Raw genomic sequence first — 20,630 nt, forward strand, 5'->3', positions numbered from 1 at the left:
AGTTTGAGTACTTGGTTTTAAAAGAGAACATGTGTGTGCGCGCGCGCACACACACATAGTGGGCATAACAAAAACCTGGTGGAATTGAGAGAACCAGTGAGATTTATTTATTTTATTTATTGCATTTATACCCCGCCTTTTTTCCTCTTGCAAGGAACCCAAGGCGGCTTACATTATCCTCCTCTCCATTTTATCCTCACAACAACAACCCTGTGAGGTGGGTTGGGCTGAGAGTGTGTGACTGGCCCAAAGTCACCCAGTGAGCTTCCATGGCCGAGTGGGGACTAGAACCCGGATCTCCCAGCTCCTAGTCCAACACTCTTGCCGCTACACCACAGTGGCTCTCTACTGTCATCTCTGGATACAAACTCTATAGAAAGGACAGGGTAGGGTGTACTGGAGGTGGTGTTGCTTTGCACGTCAAAGAGGGCATAGTGTCACACAAACGAGAAACCTTGAAAGATGAAGACTTCACCACAGAATCTGTATGGGTGACAGTGCTAGGCCTCCAAAGTTTTTTTAAAAATACATTTTTATTATAAGATTTTCAAATACATAGAAAATTAAACATTTCAAAAAACATGAACACAGATTAAAAAACCTCATTAAAGTGGGTTCCAGTGAGTTCATCCAGTATGAGCCCCAAAAGTAATTTAGTGCTGGGGACATGTTATCATCCCCCTAATCAAAATGCTCAGGGTGATCTTGAGATTGAGAACAAAACTGGGGAGGCATCCAAAGGAGGAAGTGTTGTAGCTACAGGTGACTTCAGTTACCCTGAAAAGCATGTTCTGGCCATGTTGAAGAGATAAAATTTCTCAAGACCTAAATGACTGTGATCTAGGAACAGACCAGAGGGTCACAAAATAGACCAGAGGGGAGGTGATCCTGGACTTAATCCTAAGTGGTGCTCAGGACCTAGTGCGAGATGTGAATGTCGTCGAGCCAATTGGAGAAGGGAAAGCTCTGCAGAAGCATTTGTTACTTATGTGACTTGTCAGAATGTGGAAACTTGGATAGAAGTGTGACAATGCTAGCATTTGCCTAATCTGGCAAGATGGTGAAGGAGAAGCAACTGTGGGCAGTATCTTATTTGACACTAGTGTTAACATAAATTACATTGCACTAGTGTAAGCGACCTCTAGCGCAACGTCAATAGCATTGGTTAGCACAACAGTTTTTCTGAGTTTATCTTTTCAGATACGTCTTGCAGTAATCCAGTGATTTAGGAATCCTATTTTGCTTCTTAATTAAAATATTTATAAGATGCTTTTTAGGGTAAGCCATCCCAAGGCAGCATACAGCAAGATTTAAAACTACAAAATACAATAAAACAATATAAAAACAGTAAGAATAAAAGAGGAAAACTAACAATTACAACCAGGTAACACCATACACACAGTGGTATTCAGTAAGGTCCTAACTTAGGTATTGGCCAACAACTTAACTGTCTTTAGGGCCTATTAAAGGCCTGGAATAATTGGGCTTGGCATAGTGAACTGCTGGTTGGTCTGTATTGAAGCAAAGCCCCATGTCTTCCTGTTAGGTGATGTCACTTTTCCAGGGAATACTAGTGTGCCCTGTCTTGCTTTCTCAGAGGCATGCTGTTCTTGTTCACATAGGTTAGTGGTGTGTTTTTTTCTATTAAATCTGAGTCTCTTATATAAAAAATGATTCTCTGTTAATCTCTTCTTGCCTCCTCTCTATATCTCCCTGAGACAGTTTGCCTATATTATCTACAGAGCAATTTTGTGAAGTTTGCTTCAAGAATACCATCTTTGGCTGTAGTTTTCTGCACATATGGTGTGTTGGTTTCCATGGTTTTGTAAAAACAAAGTAGTAAATGTGATTGAAGAATTACTAGTATGGCTGCCTCTTCTCACTTCCATAAACATAATGGAAAGTAATTTGGGGGAAATACGCACAATGCTAATTAAGGGTTTTAATTTGTTAATCATCTCAGTTTGATTAGGGACAGATGGTGATTATCAACAGATCTAAATGGACCCTTCTAAGACTGTTTTTAGTAGTTACAATAAACTTGTAAAAATAGTTTAAAATAAAACTGAACTACACACTATATTATAGTTGCATCTAATGCCACCTTTGATTTAAAATTTTTAATTGATTCATTTTTAAAAGAACATGAGGAGGCATTGGATATAATTGGTTTTGAACATGGGAGATCCAGATACCTGCCCAGCCCCCAGACCTACTGGGCCTAATCTACATCATGTGCTCATTGTAATGATACTACAAGAAAGATGCAATGTAGAGTTTTTCTGATTGTGAATATAACTGCAGTGGTGTCTGCAGCCCATTCCTTCTTGTGGTATTGTTCAGCCATACATTACCGGTCCTAAATACAGCTAAACAAACCCAGGTGCTGAATATTCTGGATTTCACACAGCTTCAGCAGTGCGCTAAATATCTGATTTATTGCTGTGAGAAAGCTGTAGGCTATATGGGGGAAAATCAGTGGAATGCTTTATAAGTAAAGCATAACTCATTATACGTTTGCTGTGGAAAGCCAAAGTTCCTCGTTTACCTCTTGTAACTCAGTCCTCCTGTACCTTGTCCACGAGGCAGAGTGCTGACCTGAATTAATGTTAATATGCAGTATGAGTGGGTGTGAAGAAAGCAATGAGCCTCACTCAGTTCAGACCTTCCCATGACCCATTAACTATCCCAGGGCTATGTTAAATTAAGGAAGGAAAGAGGCTATCCCCTCTACAAGAGCTCAAATAGAATTTTCTTGACTACAGCATGGTTTGAAAATCCGAGGGCTGTATGGCTGGGTATAGATTGGATCCAGACTTAGTCATATTTACAGTAGACCCACTGAAATTAATGGGACTTAAGTTAGTCATGATTAATTTAAGCCTCACTGATTTCAGTGGGACTTCTCTAAGTATGACTAGGTCTGGAGTAATCACTTCGTGTGTGTATGCATGTGTGTCCTTGTCTATGGGCAGAATCCAACAGGGCACTTATGCCTCCACCGATGCTTTCCCACCCCGCTGATTCCCTTCCACAAGTGGTGGATCCTGCTGATTGCATTGTGCAAGTGGGACCCACCACTTAACACAAGGAAGATTTAGTGTTTCCTCTGGGGAGCCCCCAAATGAGCAGAAATGCTAGTTTCTGGAAGGAGGCAGGTCAGCACAGCTCCCTTACACAAGCTCCGCCGACGTGGTTCCTTCCAGAAACAGGTGTTTCTGCTTCTTTCAGGTTACCCTGGAAGCGCTAAATTACCGTTGTGCAAGCAGTGGGGGCCACTTGAGCAATGCAATCAGCGGGGTGGAGGAGAATCAGCGGGGATGGAAGCACCCCATTGGATTCTGCCCTGTATGTTCTACTTTCTAGTTTAATACAGTTTTGGTAGAAGCTTAAAATCAAATTGTTGCAAAATAGAAAAGGGTGCTAGATCAAAGCTAGTCACGTTTTTTAAAAAATGAGGAAATGGTGTAACTCCTATAGGGGTTGGAACAATGAGATTTCCTACAACTGAATTATTGCAAAAAGTATTTTTTTAAAAAAAACAATTGTTTACAAGAAGCTTATTGCAACATTATGAACTTTATACATGAAGACCATTACCATAAGTGAATTATACTGCAGCAACAAAACTACCTCTTAACTAGGGCTGTGCACGGACCCCCCTCTCCACTTCAGATGCCACTTTGGATCTTCTGAAGTGGCCCTGCTCTGCTTCAGACCAATTTGGACCCCATCCATTTTGACTCAGATCCGGATCTGAAGTGAGATTTGGACATTTGAATCACCTGTTTGGGGCGTTTCCCCATTGACTTGCATGGGAAAACACAAATGGCCATAACTTTTTCAGTTTTTATGATACATACATGAAATCTGAGGAACTCTTAGCCCTCTTGGAGGGGACTCCACCTGCCAGATTTCAGACAGTTTGGCTCACTACGTTTTGTGCTAGGCTCAGGTAAAACTTTATTTTTTCCACAAAAAACTCTCAAAGCAAAGAGATATAACTTTTCACTGTTTCTACAAAAGTGCTTGAAATCTGGGGCCCTCTCAGCCCCCCTGGAGGGCATCCTACCTGCCAAAATTCAGGCAGTTTGGCCCACTAAGTTTTGTACTGGGGCAGGTGATATGTGCTGTTCCGAGAAATGCAGACCAAACTCAGAAGGGATAGTGTGTTGAAGCAGAGGTCAGTATCCCTAATCTTTGCTGTAGGTTTCTTTGAAGTGCAAAACAACCCTTATTCAGAAGAATCAGAGGCTCAGCCTCTCTTTGGCTGAATGCACACATTACCTGGCAGGCAGGCTGGCAGAGTTCTTTGTTTTTTTTAGTGATGTGCTTTTTTTTGTTGCACACACAAAATGAATATTTTATATTTATTTTACATTATCCAGTTTCAGCTTTGCTGTTGGTAATCTCTGATGACCTCAGGCTCTCAGTGGTCTTCTGACAGAGGCAGAAAGACACAGCAACTCTGCCAGGTGGGACCTGTGGTAGTTCTAGAGCTAATACATGGCAACGGGCGCTGACCTCAAATGCTATACAGGAATGTGGCCTGGGGCTGCAAACGAATCTACAATGCCTTGCCCACCAGGACATGTTAGGGAAGAGAGACCTGGGACTGGAAATGGCTCAACAGTGCCTTGTGCACCAGGGCATAGTATAATTATTGTCATGCTTTGGTTACTCTAGATTGAATGAGTACACTTTACGTCCTTCAGCAAGGAGCTTTTGAAGGGCAAGTGTGGTGCACGCAGCCGCGGTAATGCCAGCTCCAACAGCATATGTTGAAGTTGCTTCAAAAAATGCTCGTTAATTATGTTTATATATTTTTGTAATAAAGGAAAAAGTAATAACAAATCAACTTTGCCCTGCCCACCAGGGCATACGGAACAGTGGTGGCGGAGACAAACCAAAGCCAAGCCCGCCAAGAGGGCATATTCTGTAATAGGGGAAGACCGTGAGGGGTGACTGGGGCTTGACTGCCCTGGGACAAACAGCAAGAGCAGATGAAAAGCAGATACAGAAAGAAAACTCCCTACATGCCAAAAGGTAGGGGGAAGGGAGTAACAGTGCATTACTCCTCGGGACTTGAAACTGGAGAACGGGCACCACTCTCATGCTGTTGACATCAGACACCTCTGACGTAATGTCCATCTTCCTGGGAACAGAAATCCACCCATGCTAGGAGGGCACATTGATTGGATAAGAACAATGACAGTTGTCTTGATGGACCGAGGCAAGGGCACTGGCACATGGCTGGCGGGGAAAGAGAGACACCCGTAAGTGCAGCGGGGTGCACATAAGCAATAGGCCTGTGGCATCAAAGCCATCAAGCCCAGCTATTCCACTCAGGCATGGACTGGGTGGACTGGTGGAGGCAGGTAGAGGCTGGCGCAGGCAGGCAGGCAGGCAGAGCAAGAAAGACCCATGGGTGCAAATACGCAATAGGCCCATGGCGTCAAAGCCACCAAACCCAGCTATTCCACCCAGCCACGGGACAGGAGGGCGACCAGGTTGATCCTGCAAGGCTTCTCTCAAAGATTAAACCGTGCATATACATGGGCATTACAGTGAAACTGGGTAAGGCTCATTAAATCAGTTATGGTTCCTTTGGGTGTGGCGGGCAGGCAGAGGCTTAAATAAAGTAATAATAGTAGTAATAAAAATGTAATGCCCTGACTGACTTAAATAAAGACAAAAACTGGCCAGCAGAAATAAAAAGAAACAGCAGGGTGAGTGAGTGTGCTGCTCAGTTGCCGGAGGGCATGAGGGTGGAGTAGCCCAGCAGGGGCAGGTTAACTTTGAGGAAGACCAGCTTCTCCACTAAGTCAGGCTCTTCGTTCCCGAATGGAATACCCACTACTGACCTGGGGAGGTCGTGTTGACAAAACAGTACAGAATTCTTTCGAGGCACGGTAATTGGAATGAATGAGTGCACTTCCCCTTAATGAACGTCCATGGGGGGGGGGCATGTCTGGTGCCAGGGAGTTAGTGAGGAAAAGAATCCCAGACTCTACGCCCAGTAATGAATACATGGGAGGGGCATAGAGGTGATTAAAACAACACAGTGCTTATAAGGCCCTGTAGGACTGAGTACACTGTAAGTCCTTTAACGAACATCCATGAGGGCAAGTCTGGTGCCAGGTAGGTACTGAGGGAAAGCAATGGGGAATGGATGACTACGTAGGAGGGCAAGTCTGGTGCAAGCAGCCATGCTGCTGGATCTTAGGAAATGGTTATCAATACCTCCAAGCCCAGCTATTCCACCCAGACACTGGAGGGTGAGTGGGTTACCTGGTTGATTTTGTTTTTATATAAGGAACTGCTCCCATAAGGTATATTATAGTGGTTGTAGTTAAAAAGATTGTACTTTAATCTTGGGAATACTTATATCTCTATAAATATATTTGCCCACCAGGGCATATGATTCTCGAAAGAGGACAGTGCTTAGCCCACTGGGGCAAATTTATTCTCGAAAGAGGACAGTGTCTAGCCCGCTATATTGCAACGTGAACGTATTGCTTTGCTTGACCACAACACAAGGGTGCGCGCGCACGCACACAGCCCTACTATTAACCATGTATGTTCCCGCTATCAACCGTAACACACTATTGAGTTGGTAGAAATAATTCTGGTGGTGGCACATTAATTATGGATCATTCTGGAGCCTTAAGAAGCAGCTCTAGGAAGGATTTCCTAATACCTTACATCTGTTTCAACTTGCTTAACCAAAGCATAAAGCTCCTTTTAAATGTGAGCCTTGCAGTGTCCATGGGAAGGTGGGTTCAATTTCCTGAATACCCAAAGGTATTCTCCTGGGGACGGAAGGTGACTTCTATTTGAGATGTTGAAGGGAAAAGAGAGCACAATTTTTTTTAATGCCACTTCCATTTTTGTTAACATTTCATGCTTTGCTTGTTTAGTTGAAGTAGACAATAGATTAGCATGAAGTGACTGATGTGAGGATTGGGCCCAGGCTGCCTGGTTTGGCTTCCGACTCTGATTCAGATTCGGAGATGGAGTTAGAAGAAGAAGCCCAGCCGAGACAGGGAGTGGGCAAGGAAATTCCTTAAGACTCTCCAGGAGTCAGCAAAGAACCTTCCCAGGGGCTGATCAAGCAAGAGAGCCTGTCTTAGAGATCGTCTTCCCCCTTTCCTCTGTCGGAGGGGCAGAAAGCACCAGAATTGACAGATGCCAGAGCCCACCACCACATTAAGCGGGTGGAGCTGCGAGGAAGTGGGAGGCATCCCGCCAGATTGGCTGCCCGTCAGAAGTTGGGAGGAACCCAGAAAACGCTTGCCAAGCACGGAGGGAAACCCATCCATTAGTTGAAAGGAAACTGCCCTGGCTTTCAATAGCTCTCTTAACAAAAGCCCTATTTAGCTAATTAGGCCCAGAGCCTCCCAGCCTTTGTAGTCACTTCAGGTGTGAAGAGGTGCTATTAACTGAATAAAAGAGTTGTGCATTGCATAATGCAGTCTCTGTTGCCTCACTATTCAGCAGGAGGGCTTGGAAACCCTGACAAATGAGCTGCAGCAGGCTTTGAAGCTGTGGTTAACATTAAATATAGTATGCTGAAACAAGCCAGCTTCACAAATCATGGTTTGCAGTTGGCTTGTTTGGAACTAACCATAGTCATGTTAAATGTGTTTTTGTCAGTCAGGATGATGCAACAAGCAGTGACTAACAAAAGTAGAAGTAAATGCCTCTAACTCCTCCTGGCTGCACAGGAGGAGGAGTGGGGGAAATGTGCAACCCAAAGCCTCGCTTTTACTTATTTGTTCCGTGCTAAATCAAGGTTGGGCAACTTGCGCCCTCCACATGTTTTGGCCAACAACTTCCATCAACCTTAGCCAGCATAGCCATTGGTGAGGGATCAGGTGGTTTGTAGGCCAAAATACCTGGATGGCCACAAGTTGCCCACCCCTGCACTAAACTAGTTTAGTGTGATGTTCGAATGCAGCCATTACGTCTTCCACTTGAGCCTTTTTCTTTTTTTAATTCTTTCTTACTTAGTTTTCTTTAATAGTACATCTGTTTTCCACATTTTTACTATGCTTGCCTTAGATGTCCCATTTATGTTTGCATGGTCCCTTTAAAGGCTCTGACCTCTCATTTTCAGTAACTTTTAAAAATACAATTACTTTTATTTTAGATTCCAGACGCTGAAAAGGAGGACATTGAAGACAAGTTGCAAAATGCAACTCCTGGTTTTAGTCCCTCTGAAGTAAAAAAAAATGTCTTCTATAAGGTAAGTGAGCTGGCAGAGATTGTGATGGCACTTAGTATAAATGAAAATTTTTGTACTGTCATTCTCATAGCTTCAGTTTTTCCACTTAGGTGAATAGTGCTGTTATTTCATGTTCCGATTACTTCTGTCCACAGTCCTCACGTAAAAGATTTGTCTCAAAGGAAAATGGTTCGTTGATTTACCAATCTATATACTAATCCTAACTTGCCAATATCTGTGCAGATAAGCAGATGAAGTGTTTTTCCTCGGTGAAAGTTGAGTATTCACGTATTGAAACAAATCTTACACCAATGAGGTCTGCAGGAAGGTAGTTTGACAGAATTGTTCTTTTCAGGAAAAGAATCTTCCTGAAGTTGGACTTGAAAGTACTATTATTTCATAGAAGGTTTCTCAAAACTAACAAGCATGCTCAACATCGTTCTGTATAAAGTTTTGAGCTCGTTGCAAATAAGGAAATGGTTTAAGAGCTGAAAGTGTCAAGATGCCCAATATCAGTTGTGCTTTGGTCCCCTACCTACCCAAATATCCAGTGATGTGTTTCAATCACCACTTCCCTGTGATACAATTCTGTGCCACTGGGGAATGTGTGCAAATATCGCAACATCTTGGGCACATCCAGTGGTCACCCTCTGTCACAATGGCTGCTGAAAAAAAAAACCCTGTGGCTGCTTCCTCAGAACTGATGACTCCTGAAAGAATATGGTTCATTTAATGTATCAGGATATTTTTCCATGTTAATTAGCACCCAGTTGCAAGCACCTACCTTTTTATGAAGTGAGAAAAGAAGCATCTGATTCGGAAAGCTTCTAAAATCATGTCGTTTTTTGTATCTTGTATACAACCTATCTGTTAATATGGCTGGGCAAAAGGTCCTTCATGATATCTAAAGAGCTATGGGTTGATCCTTTAATTGCTAAGAATTGATGTGAGTTCCACATCACATTCCTTAAGTTACAAATTCTCTTCATCAGGTTTTTAAAATGTTTCCTTGATTTATTGGATTTTTATTTATTTCAGTGTGGTATAATTAAGTTAAAGTATCTTGGCCTGGTTCTTTATTGATTACATCTGTTTTTTCTTTTCAAATTCAGGTTCCTTTCTGTGATGCTGTGGATTTAGTGCGTGTAAGACAAGCTTACTTCCATGGTGGTTATGCCTATGTACCTCGGCAGGATTTTCTTTCCATTGTCTCAAACAATTACAGAACCAAACTGTCGAAAGCCCTGGCAGTAAGTCTTTTTCTACCTAATTTGCTCTGTGCTTCATGGCCCCTTTTTATTTTCAGTGTATTATTTCCAGGCAACATTGCATCCACCCTGGAAAAAATGATTGGGATAGGGTGGGGATTTAGTTTACAGGATTTGAGAAATATTTAAGTCTTATTTTAAAAAGAAAAGTATAAGCTCCTTATCCTTATTAAGCAGCACTTCACCTTTACCATGCAATGTAGACCTGTAGTTCTTCTGCCAGAGGTGGCATTAGTATTTTGCAATAATTTTCTGTGTTATGGATAATCAGCTTTCTTTTGCTCTAGTCAATTTCATAATAATTTTAGGTAGGGGTAGAAAAACAGAGGCAGAAATAATGATGGTCTTTTTTGAACCTGATTAATAGTACTTGAGTCAGCTTTATTACTCTTGTTGGTAGAATAAATATTTGCTGTGGGAAAAGATTTGACTCCAGTATGCTCTGGTTAGGGGCCACGGTGGCTTAGTGGTTAAGATGCTGAATTGCAGACCGGAAGGTCGGCAGGACAGCAGTTCGAGACCCAAGTGCTGCGTGATGGAGTGAGCTCCCGTCTTCAGTCCCAGCTTCTGCCAGTCTAGCAGTTCGAAAGCAAGAAATTGCAAGTAGATAAATAGGTACCGCTTCGGCAGGAAAGGTAACAGCATTCCATGCACCTCGGTGTTCAGTCATGCTGGCCACATGACCTTGGAAGTGACTTCGGACAGCGCTGGCTCTTCGGCTTAGAAATGGAGATGAGCACCACACCCTAGAGTCAGACGCGACTAGTTGGGGACACCTTTACCTTTACATTTTTTTAATGCTCTGGTTGCTGCACCTGTAGAAAAGTTTAGAAGGCACCTTTGATTTCAAATGCTGGGAGTTGTCCAAATCATCTGGAAGGCACCAAGTTGGGGAAGGCTGCACTAAATTATTTGAACTGCTCATGTCACTTCCCCTGCCACCACTTCATTAAGATAATCACAGCGTTATGTTTAGGAGGGAAATTGGTGCTTGAGGGTTAATGTAAAATTTAGTGACTTATATAAATTTAGTCCTCCTGTGTAAATGGATCATCTCATCTTTTTATTAGCAGAGTAGTTTCTTTGTTTGCATTAGCAATTTGAAATGATTTCACATTGGGGAAGAAGTGAAGGTACGTGTGTTCAGTTTAAGGCCAAATTCTGCCCAGCAGGTCTTCGTTAGTTCTTGACCAATTTTAAATATGTTAAGACCTTACTTATCCCTGTATAAAATCTTAATGTATATACAAAGGAGTTAGTTATTTTCAGTTACTAACTGTAATTTTGGGCATGCTTGAGAGACCAGGTGGAACCTATGAGGCAAATATTTCATATTGGTAGAATATTTTAATATTGTGGTAAACTGAAAGGATTCTCGGTATTAAGAAACTTTGGTCTTCTCTACTGGGCAGAATCTAATTTCACATGAATGGAAGTATGCTCGTGCCACAGAACTTGTCGCCCCTCTCCTAAAATCTCCCCTGGAAAATTCCCCCCAAATCACATTTTTCTATGCAATTTTCACTAATATATGCATTTTTAATCAAGTAATTGCATCCCAAAATACAGAGAAGTATGTCAATTGCATTCTAATTCACGTAGTAGTTCGGAAAGTGTGAGTTAGGTGAATTTGTAGTAAAATGTGAACCAAATGAATTTCGTTCTATCTCATATCCCTCCCCTGACAGGCATCCTTGAATGATTGTCAGAGTTTGTTGCATGTAAATTTGTATGTGTGAAGAGCTACAAAGTTAAAGGAGGGGCTCTGGTTGGGCAGCCTCCCTCTTCAAGGGTAGGAGCTCACCACAAGTATATCTGTGCTGGGGGGGTCAGGCCTGGTTTTGGTACGGAAACTGCCTTGGTCGCCTTATATGATGACCTATATTGGGTTAAAGACAGGGGGAGTGTGACTAGGGATGTACGAAATGTACTTACCTTTCCGCGGATTATATTTATGGGGGGGGAGGCGTTCCGTCCCTCCCCCCGGAATCCTCGACAGGGGGGGGAGGCGATCCGTTCCTCCCCCCCGGAATCCTCGATGGCTGGCTGTGCTCCGCAGCGGCTCCACAGAGCAGCCGGCCAGGCCCAGGCCAGAGCTGTCTGCAGCTGGATTTCTGGCTGCGGAGGGCTCTGGGTAAAACAAAAAACAAAAAAATGCGTACAGAAATGGTGGCAGCTACGGCCGCCGCCATTGGCGTTCCTTATTTTTGGCCATCTTAGTCTACGTCAATATTTACGTAGACTATTACGGCGAAAATAAAGGGGAACGCAAATAGCGCCCGCTACGCTATTTGTGTTCCCCTTTATTTTCGCCATAATAGTCTATGTAAATATTGACGTAGACTAAGATGGCCAAAAATAAGGAATGCAAATGGCGGCAGCCGTAGCCGCTGCCATTTGCATACGTGTTTTTTTTTTTTAACCCAGCCGTGATAGGCTACGTAAATCTTTACGTAGCCTATCACGTCTCTGTAAAAAAAAAAAAAAACCCTCCAGACTGCAAATGGTGGCTGCGGCAGCCGGTCGGAAGACCAGCCACCGCCACCGCCGAAGCTGCTGCTGCCCGGAACATCTGCCCCAGGTAAGTCTCGTCCTTGGGGGGATCCATGGGGGGGTGGGGGGGACAGGCCGTTCCGCCACAGATTTCGGGGGCCGAATGCACTGGCATTCGGCCTCGCCAAGATCCGTGGTGGAATTCTCTGACATCCCTAAGTGTGACCTTGTTGATTCTCCTTGATCTCTTGGTGGCTTTCAATACCATCGACCATGGTATTTTTCTGGGACATCTGTCTGAGCTGGGAGTGGGAGGCACTGCATTGCAGTGGTTTCTCTCCTACTTGGAGGGTCAGCTCCAGAAGGTGGTGCTTAGAGAACATTGCTCGGTCCCGTGGATTCTCCAATATGGGGTTCCACAGGGGTCAGTTTTGTCCCCCATGCTGTTCAACATCTACATGAAACGGTTGAGTTTTGGAATGCATTGACATCAGTATGCTGATGACATGCAGCTCTATTTCTCCTTTTCATCTTCTTCAGGTGAGGCTGTGGATGTGCTGAGGGACTGGATGAGGGCTAATAAACTGAAGCTCAATCCAGACAAGACTGAGTTGCTGTTGGTGGGTGGTTCTGCTGACCAGATGGAGGGTATTCAGCCTGTTTTGGATGGGGTTGCACTCCCCCCGAAGGAGCAGGTCTGTAGGTTGGGGGTCCTCCTGGAACCATCTTTGTCACTTGAGGCTCAGGTGGCCTCAGTGGCATGGAGTGTCTTCTACCAACTTTGGTTGGTGGCCCAGCTACACCCCTATTTGGGCAGGTATAGCCTGGCTTTAGTTGTCTATGCTCTGGTAACCTTCAAGTTAGATTACTGCAGTGTGCTCTACATGGGGCTGCCTTTGAAGACGGTTCAGAAGCTGCAGCTTGTACAAAATGCAGCAGCCAGACTCATAATGGGGACCAGAAAGTCCACACATATAAGACCGACTCTGGCCCACCTGCACTGGCTGCCTATATGCTTCCAAGCTCAATTCAAGATGATGGTTTAACCTATAAAGCCCTACATGGCTTGGGATCGTAATAGCTGATGGCATGCCTCTCCCGAAATGAACTGACCTGTACACTACACTCTGCATCTAAGGTCCTCCTCTGGGTGCCTCCTCTGAGGGAAGCTCAGAAGGTGGCAATGAGGGAGAAGGCCTTCTTGGTGGTGGCCCTTCATCTGTGGAACGAGCTCCCCATGAGGTCCGCCGGGCACCAACATTGTTATCTTTTCAGTGCCAGGTTAAGACTTATCTCTTTTCCCAAGCATTTGGCAGCGCATGATGAGTTTTAATCGGTCCTGGGTGTGTCTTTAGTTATGACTGGCTGTTCAAAGTTGGTTTTAGTTGTATGTTTGTGTATATTGTCTGTGTGCTTTTATGTGTCTGACTTTTAAACTTTGTATATTGTTTTTAATGTTTTAACTTCTGTAAACTGTCCAGAGAGCTTCAGCTATGGGGTAGTATAGAAATGTAATAAATAATAATCTGTGTGTGCAGAGAACTCTTTTTGTTACACATCCAACAGACATTCTTCAGATGAGTGGGGAAGCAGTGTGTGATACTGCCAATGGGCAGGGCCAGCCTGCATGGCCCCAGGAACCCCTCCATGCAGTCATTGAACAGGTAGAGGGGTTTCTGTGAACCCCTGTACAGACAACCTGCTACAAAAACAAGCAGCTTATTGCCCTGTCTTGTTGGAGGTGGGGCAGAAACTGCCAAGGCAGTACCAAAGCCTCAGAGGAAAAACCTGAAGGTTTGGGTGAGAATCACACTCTAAGCCAGACCAACAGATGGAGCAGACTACAGTTCCATAAGTTCCTCACTGGTTTCAAAATTTCTGGAATGTTTACAACTCATGGAAGTTCATTCAGCCTTTTCTTATACATTTTGGCAGGTTTTAAAAAAATCCTCATAGCTCTCATCTGAATCCGAAACCTGTCAATACCAACTTGAATTGTGGTGCCCAGAACCTCTAAACAACATTTTATTGACACTGAGTGGAACTACTATTTCTGTGTCTTGACAACATTGTTCCTATCACAAGTAAAAATGGCACTGTCCAATTGTCTTATAGCATTAACGTTGACTCATGTTCGGTTTGTCACTCACAGAAGTGTTACTGTCTAGTCAGCAATCAACTTCTGCAGCTCTTTCCTGTATGAACCACTTCACATTCGGTCTCTTGACTTTTCATTTTGTCATCAGCTCAGTTGTTCAGGTTGAGATGACTGAATTGTTAAGCCTATCCTCCCCAGCTTTCTGTGAATTTGACTGTGTCCCTTTTTAAGTGTTTTTTCAAGCAAACATTAGCTAGTATTTAAAATTTAAAAGGTAGTTTCCATAGCTTGGTGTGCGCATGTCTTCTGGAAGGGGTAAACTAAGCCCACCCTCTTTCATAGCCTCCATAATTACAAGAGTCCACCAGTAAGTGCAGGCAGCTTTTATTTGCAAGTCTTTGCCTCCAGTTACAGCACTGAGGCCAAGCCAGTGTATAGATTTCCAACTCAGGGAAAGGAATTACATCTTCCTCCCCCACTCCCTGGCTTTAAATTACAAAAATGCCCAACTCTCCCCTTTTGCAGTACTGGCCTTTCAAGTGGCCAGTGGTTGTCCATTCCTAGGGAAGTAGCTCTCCGGACCAAGCTGTGGGTATGGCTGTTCAGGTGCCTCAGAGAAGGATGTGAAGCACCAGCTTGGATATGCCTGAGGTCTTGCTGTGGATGCCAGCTGGTAATTTTCAGATCTCCCAGCAACAGAAGCCCTGGCTGGTGGTTGCAGGTGAGGCCCTCCTCCAGCATGTGTCTTGGCAGAAAGTGAGCAACTGCCCTCTTGCAAGGAACTCTCACCAGCCTGTCTTCCCACACATCCCTTCTGCACCTTCCCAGAGTTTTATAGCAGCATCTTGATCAGGCTCAGCTGTTGCTGCTGAGGCTTCACTCCCCCACAGCTGTACTGTGCTGCCTTTATCAGCTGGAGCCATCCCCAGGCAGGCCTCCTTTTAACTTTATACTGGGACCTTGCTGCCTCTCTGCTTGGGTGTTTTCAGCAAAAGAAAGATGACTTGGGCCAGTGAGTCCTGGCGGGCTGTTACACTTGGTCACATTGTTGCATCATGTATTAATGGCTTTTAAAAAAAGAAGCTCCCAAACAGTGAGAAGTAGGTGAGATGGTTTCTGAAACATAAGCCATAATGGAAGGTTCAAATCAACATAATTCTCTTGTGTCTGCATTAATGGAAGTGGCTTTGAAGAGGATCACATTCTTAGTTTTTTTCTGCTCACGATCTAGGTTTATTTGTACTTCACAGTTAACTCATTCCTTCATGCATAAGACTTGATCTGTTTGAGAGCTAGTGAATAAGAGCCTGGGTTGTGAACTAGGAAGCCTACTATTCAAATCTAGCCTTGGCTGAGAACTCACTAGGTGACCTTTTGGAAGCCGCTCTTGTCAGTTTCATCCCCATATTGGAGACTGTCCTCCTCTTTCATCTCTTCCTTCTCCTTCTTCATCAACATATTATTAATTAGCTTTCTTAGATGCCTTTCCCAAGAGAGATTCAAGGTGACTTTGTGAAGGAACTGAGGTAAAAGTTTAACTAGTTTTTTTTTCATGTACTGAGGGTCTAAATGGGTTAACAATAAAAGAAAAATGTATGCTTTTACTCAAGGCTTGTGCCTGAGGAAAGTTACAATATGGTGTGCTGGCAAATTTGCCATTACCCTTACCACTAAGGTGAAAATGGAGCCAGGTTTCTTTCTGTCATATATGGGAAGCTAGGATCAAAATTGGTACCATTTGATTGGAGAATAACTGAACATTCCAAGGATGCCCATTCTAAGGATGCTCAAGAGGAGACTGTCAGGAAAGTTTGCCTGGAGAGTTTGGCTGAAGAAGAGTTGTCAGGAGGTGTTCCCGTGAAAGGCAGGGGAGCTGGAAGAAGACAGCAGCCAGGAAGAAAAGCAGTTACAAGACGAAGAAGCCGAGATAAGAGCATCTGAGGCAGAAGCAGAATGCTAAACTAGATGGACCCGTGGTCTGATCCAGCATGGCTCTTCTTATGTTCTTAAGCTGAAGAAGGTCTGCAAGTGGGTAGAGGAAGGCTCCTGGAGCAGCCTTTGGAGGGAAGAGCTGAGTATCAGTGGTGGAGGTGGTCTGAAGACCAAGCAGCTGCTGGACCAAACTGAAGGTTTCAGGAGAAGCTTGGTGAACAACCTTGAAGGTTCCAGGTGGAAGTCCAACCCGATCAGAAGGAAGACTGCCTTTTAAGCCTTCATTGTTAGGCCTGTGAGTTAATTGGGGTGAAGCTTGATAGGGGAATTGACTTAATGTTGGTTAGGGGTAGGAACTGGGGCTCCCAACACCTCATTGGTGGTAAATGTAACTCTATAGAAACCCTGTATAGAGACAAATGCTGCTGAAATTAAAAGTAGTAACAATATTTGTAAATAATAAGCTTTCGTGTTTTATTTCTTTTTAATAAAATACTATATATCTTTGTTTACTTTCCTGGTACCTCTGATCTGTTTTGTTTCACACCTAATAGCCAGCTATCTTAGGAGAAGAAGGTGCATTTGAAAATAAAGGGGTGTAGTTTCATGGTGGCAGAAGAAGTGAAAGGAGGGGATTGGCCAGTGGTGAGGGGTGATTATCAATAGCATTTGTATAGCACATTCAAAGCACTTTTGGCCTGGATCCACAGATGTGTGAGCATAATTTTGCTCACACAATGAGGTTTTCTTTACCTCTCTGTGCACTGCAACATCCTGCACTCCTTAAAAAGCCTCCCCCACCCAAACATAGGGGGACTCTGGAATAGTATGGGATGTGGCACGGGGGGCTGCTGTGGAAGGAGATTATCAGTGGAAATTGGAGTGGGCCGCCTTCTACGAGTGGTATTGCCTTCTGCTCATGCAAGAGCACCTATGGATCCAAGTAATGTATCTTGTAATCCTGTAAAATGTTTTACATTAAAACATTAAATGTTTTAATTTTGTTTTAAGTCTGTGGAGAACCTCTCCTTAGGGTGACGGGCCTTTACACTAGGGCAATCTCACCCTTATCCCCAAATGTGGAGAGTTATACCTACAATTTGACCACAGTTGCTTTGGCAAAGCATGTGGGTGGATGTTGCTCCCCTTCTCCCTGACTTAACAATAAAATTAAAGTTTTGCTCTGGGGGCAAACCTCCAGGAGTTTTGTAAATAAATATCTGAATTACCTCACTGTCTCATTATGTGCTCATAGATACATATTACTGCAACTTAAGACAAAACAAAAATCAACGATTTGGACTTCTAAACCTAATTCTATAGTTACTAAAATACTTTCATGACTATGTTATTTATAGATGGAAACTTACTGCTGCGCACAGCATTGCTTTCCTTGACACATGACTGCCCTGAAACACAACAGATTTTATACAAATTGTCTACTTGTGATGAGAAGACATCAGCAGATCCTAGTTGCTAGGAAACAGCAGAACACTGAAATAAATTCTTTGGTTCTTGTAAACCCTTTGATAGTTTTTTTACAGTAAAACTGTACTTGGAGACTACGGAAAATCTTATAGATCTGCACTTAAAAAATTTATACAGTAATCTGTAAATACAGAAAGTACTGAGATATTTATTATTTATTTTAAAGCTTTATTTAGGTGTGGCAGGCATTCTCATATTAGCTAAAAGTATGTGTAAATATACATGTATAAAATGTGCTTGCATGCATATTTTGATACTGGGATTTTAAAATTGCTTTTTGGATGTATTAAATGTATGAAGATCCAAGTAAAAAGCTTTAAATCTATTGATAAAACTTTTGCTCAAAGTTCCAAAGAGAAGCCAGAGTATAGTCTGTTTTCTGGTAACCAAACCTGTGCCACAAAAGAATGTAATACATTGAAAAGACAAATGGAGAAGGGATGCATTGCTAAATTTCAATCCACTAATTTGCTCATTACAATTGCTGTGGCACAGCCTCAGCCACTTTCTGGTGAGCATTAAAGTTGCTGTAGGGGGGTAGGATGATCTGATCCCTGTCCCCCCACCCCCTCACCCCAAGTCTGGAATTTGATTTGGGTTCTCTCTTGCTGTGTACTTGCAACACAGTGCTGAGTCAAAACAAGTCTGCCTCCTCCTTGGCTTCTGAGCTGGAGGGAGGTAGAGAAGGTGCATTGGTTTGGCTCTGTGCTTGCTGGGTGCTTATAAATACAGAGCCAAAGGAAGTTTTAGTCCTCCCTGGAGGGGGAGGAGGGACTTGTTTTATCATTGTGTGGAATGGAATCCCCTCCAGTTCCAAGTTTGGAGCTGGAGAAGGAGATCGTCTCTCACCTTGTGCTGTGTCTTGGAAGTTAGGGTCAAAAACCACGAGATTTCGGTTGGTCACTCAAGACCCTCAGGAACAGCTTTTGGAGCATGCAGGGGCTATAGTAGGGGGTGTGAGTTGGGAGATCCCTGTTGTGAGTCTTATCTGTGGATCCAAGCCTTTGAGTCTGTTCAGGCAGACATTGGGGCAGGTGGTTAGACTAACCACGGTGCTGGGTAGCTAGCGCTAACCACTGCGAGAGCCCCTGCCACACGTGCAGCTAACCATATCCCACAGTGTGGTTAGCCTAACCACTCCCTAACCACACTCCCTCTTGTAGTCCTCCCACCTGTCCCTCACACATTTATGCAAAATTGCAGTATATTGCTAAAATGCACATTATCCTTATATATTGCTAAAATGCACATTTGCCCATGTATGCAAAATCACCATATTGATGTAGCGATTTTGCACAATGCGAATTTTAGCGAAGCAGCAATTTTTGTGAAATTTTTCAACATTTTAATTTAATTTTTACTTATTTCTGTAATGGAATCAGAAAGAAGGAACAAATTGGCCACCATCAGCAGCCCTGCTCCTGTAATGGCTGTTTTCAGCCGCTCTTGCCATGGAGCTATATGGAAGTGCTCCATTAACCATGGGGCCTGTTCAGATGTCACCCTAAGCCATGTGCTGCTAACCACCTTGCAGCAGGTGGTTAGTTAGCGTTGTTTGTGTGTAGCTGATAAACCGCCATGGTTGGGTCTGATCCCTGTTCAGATGTCATGCTAAGCCACCATGGTTAGCTTAAAAACGCTAACTATTATGGCCTAGCATGATGTCTGAACAGGCTGTTTGTCAGCATGGTGCAGCAGCTAGCATGTTATGCTTATAGGATACCGGAGTTCAAATCTCCACTCATCCAGGCAGCTCATCTGGGTAGTTTGGGGCAAGTTGTCCCTTAGTCTTGGGTACTTCATTGGGGCTGTTTAAAGGCTGAAATGCTGCTCTGAGTTGCGTAGCAGAAGAATGGACTGAAATAACTTCATAAAATCCGGACTTGATATATGAGGGGCCAGGTCAGCTTGTTAGGATATGCATTCATCAACAGATTTTGAAATCTTGAAAAGCGATTAAGAAGTTTCTTTGGAAGACGTTAATTACAACGTGCGATCCACCAGGATGCAGCCCACCAAAGCTTGATACGCCACCTCTTTGTGCGTACTGCCTAAGGCTACAAAACCTTAGAGATTTCCAAGTACCTGATAGGCTGTCGTAAATAGCTAGTGGGCTGTGTTTGGTGTGGTTGGTTACAAGTTGTACAGACCCATGTTTATACTGTGGCTTTTCTGGCCTCAAAAAGGAAAGCTGTGCTTCCAAATATACATCTAGAAATATGGGTATTTTAGCTTCAGTTGAAGTCCCTGGAATTACACTGCTTCCAAGAAAATATCTACTTATATTTAAACAAATAATAAAGGATTGCTCTGTACATGTATAGCTCCAGCACACATGTAAGTCAGTGCCTCTATTACTGCAGCTTTCCAGCAAAACACAGTACCTATGACAAGTCATTTTTAAAAATCTTCCATAGCGTTAGATACAGTCTAGAAATTCCCTTAAGGTGTGCTTTCCTTAAAGTTAAACAGAAAGAGAAAACCCTTCCCACTTTCTACATATACTGCTAAAACTGATCTTCCACTTTACTTCATTGCTGTACATATCCGCATTGCCCAAGAACTTGAAGGATGGGGTGAGACGAGCTAGGTTGCTCTTATGCCAACCTAGCTCATGAAAGACACCCCCCCCTTTCCTCTTTATGGAGAACTTGAGATGATATCTTTGTGCTGGGTATTGGGGGGTTGTGAATATAAATACAGATTATGAAGCCCATATGTAAATCTTTAAAAACAGACAAAATAGTTTACAAATCTCTGCTGTTGGTGCTTAGAGGTGGAAATGCTATATTTTTCCACATGGAATAATGTTTTTTACACCTTTCTGTCAAGGATTCTCCCTTCCCCCACTACCTAGATCTGTAAACACCATCTATCATTGGAGCTTCTGCCAGTAAATTCTATTTGGAATTGGGAGTGGGGTATGCAATTTTGTGCAGATGGTGTTCAATAATATTTGATCACCTGAAGTTTCAAGCTGTGAAGAAGAAGGCTTTGTGTTGTGGCATTAATATCCGAAAATTATGATTAATGAGGGTCTTGTCACTTGAGATTCGTTTCAGGTATTGAGTTCTGAGCATTAACCCAAAGTAATTCACTGTAACATAAATGGATGATTTTTATA

At 43.3% G+C, this 20,630-nt stretch overlaps 1 protein-coding gene across 10 annotated transcripts in view; it reads left to right on the forward strand.

Moving 5' to 3' along the window:
• The window catches only part of PRIM2 (DNA primase subunit 2), a 108,808-nt gene that overhangs the window by 21,288 nt on the left and 66,890 nt on the right, over window positions 1-20,630 (forward strand). For all 10 annotated transcript variants that reach the window (XM_084826844.1, XM_084826848.1, XM_084826846.1 and 7 more), the window contains 2 exons: window positions 8,153-8,248; window positions 9,340-9,477. In XM_084826844.1, coding sequence (XP_084682970.1) covers window positions 8,153-8,248; window positions 9,340-9,477 — 234 coding nt within the window. The remainder of the gene's footprint in view (window positions 1-8,152; window positions 8,249-9,339; window positions 9,478-20,630) is intronic.

This window comes from Heloderma suspectum, chromosome 1, assembly GCF_057233095.1.
Source record: "Heloderma suspectum isolate Gila_16-S chromosome 1, 16-S_ref, whole genome shotgun sequence".
Classification (NCBI taxonomy): domain Eukaryota; kingdom Metazoa; phylum Chordata; class Lepidosauria; order Squamata; family Helodermatidae; genus Heloderma; species Heloderma suspectum.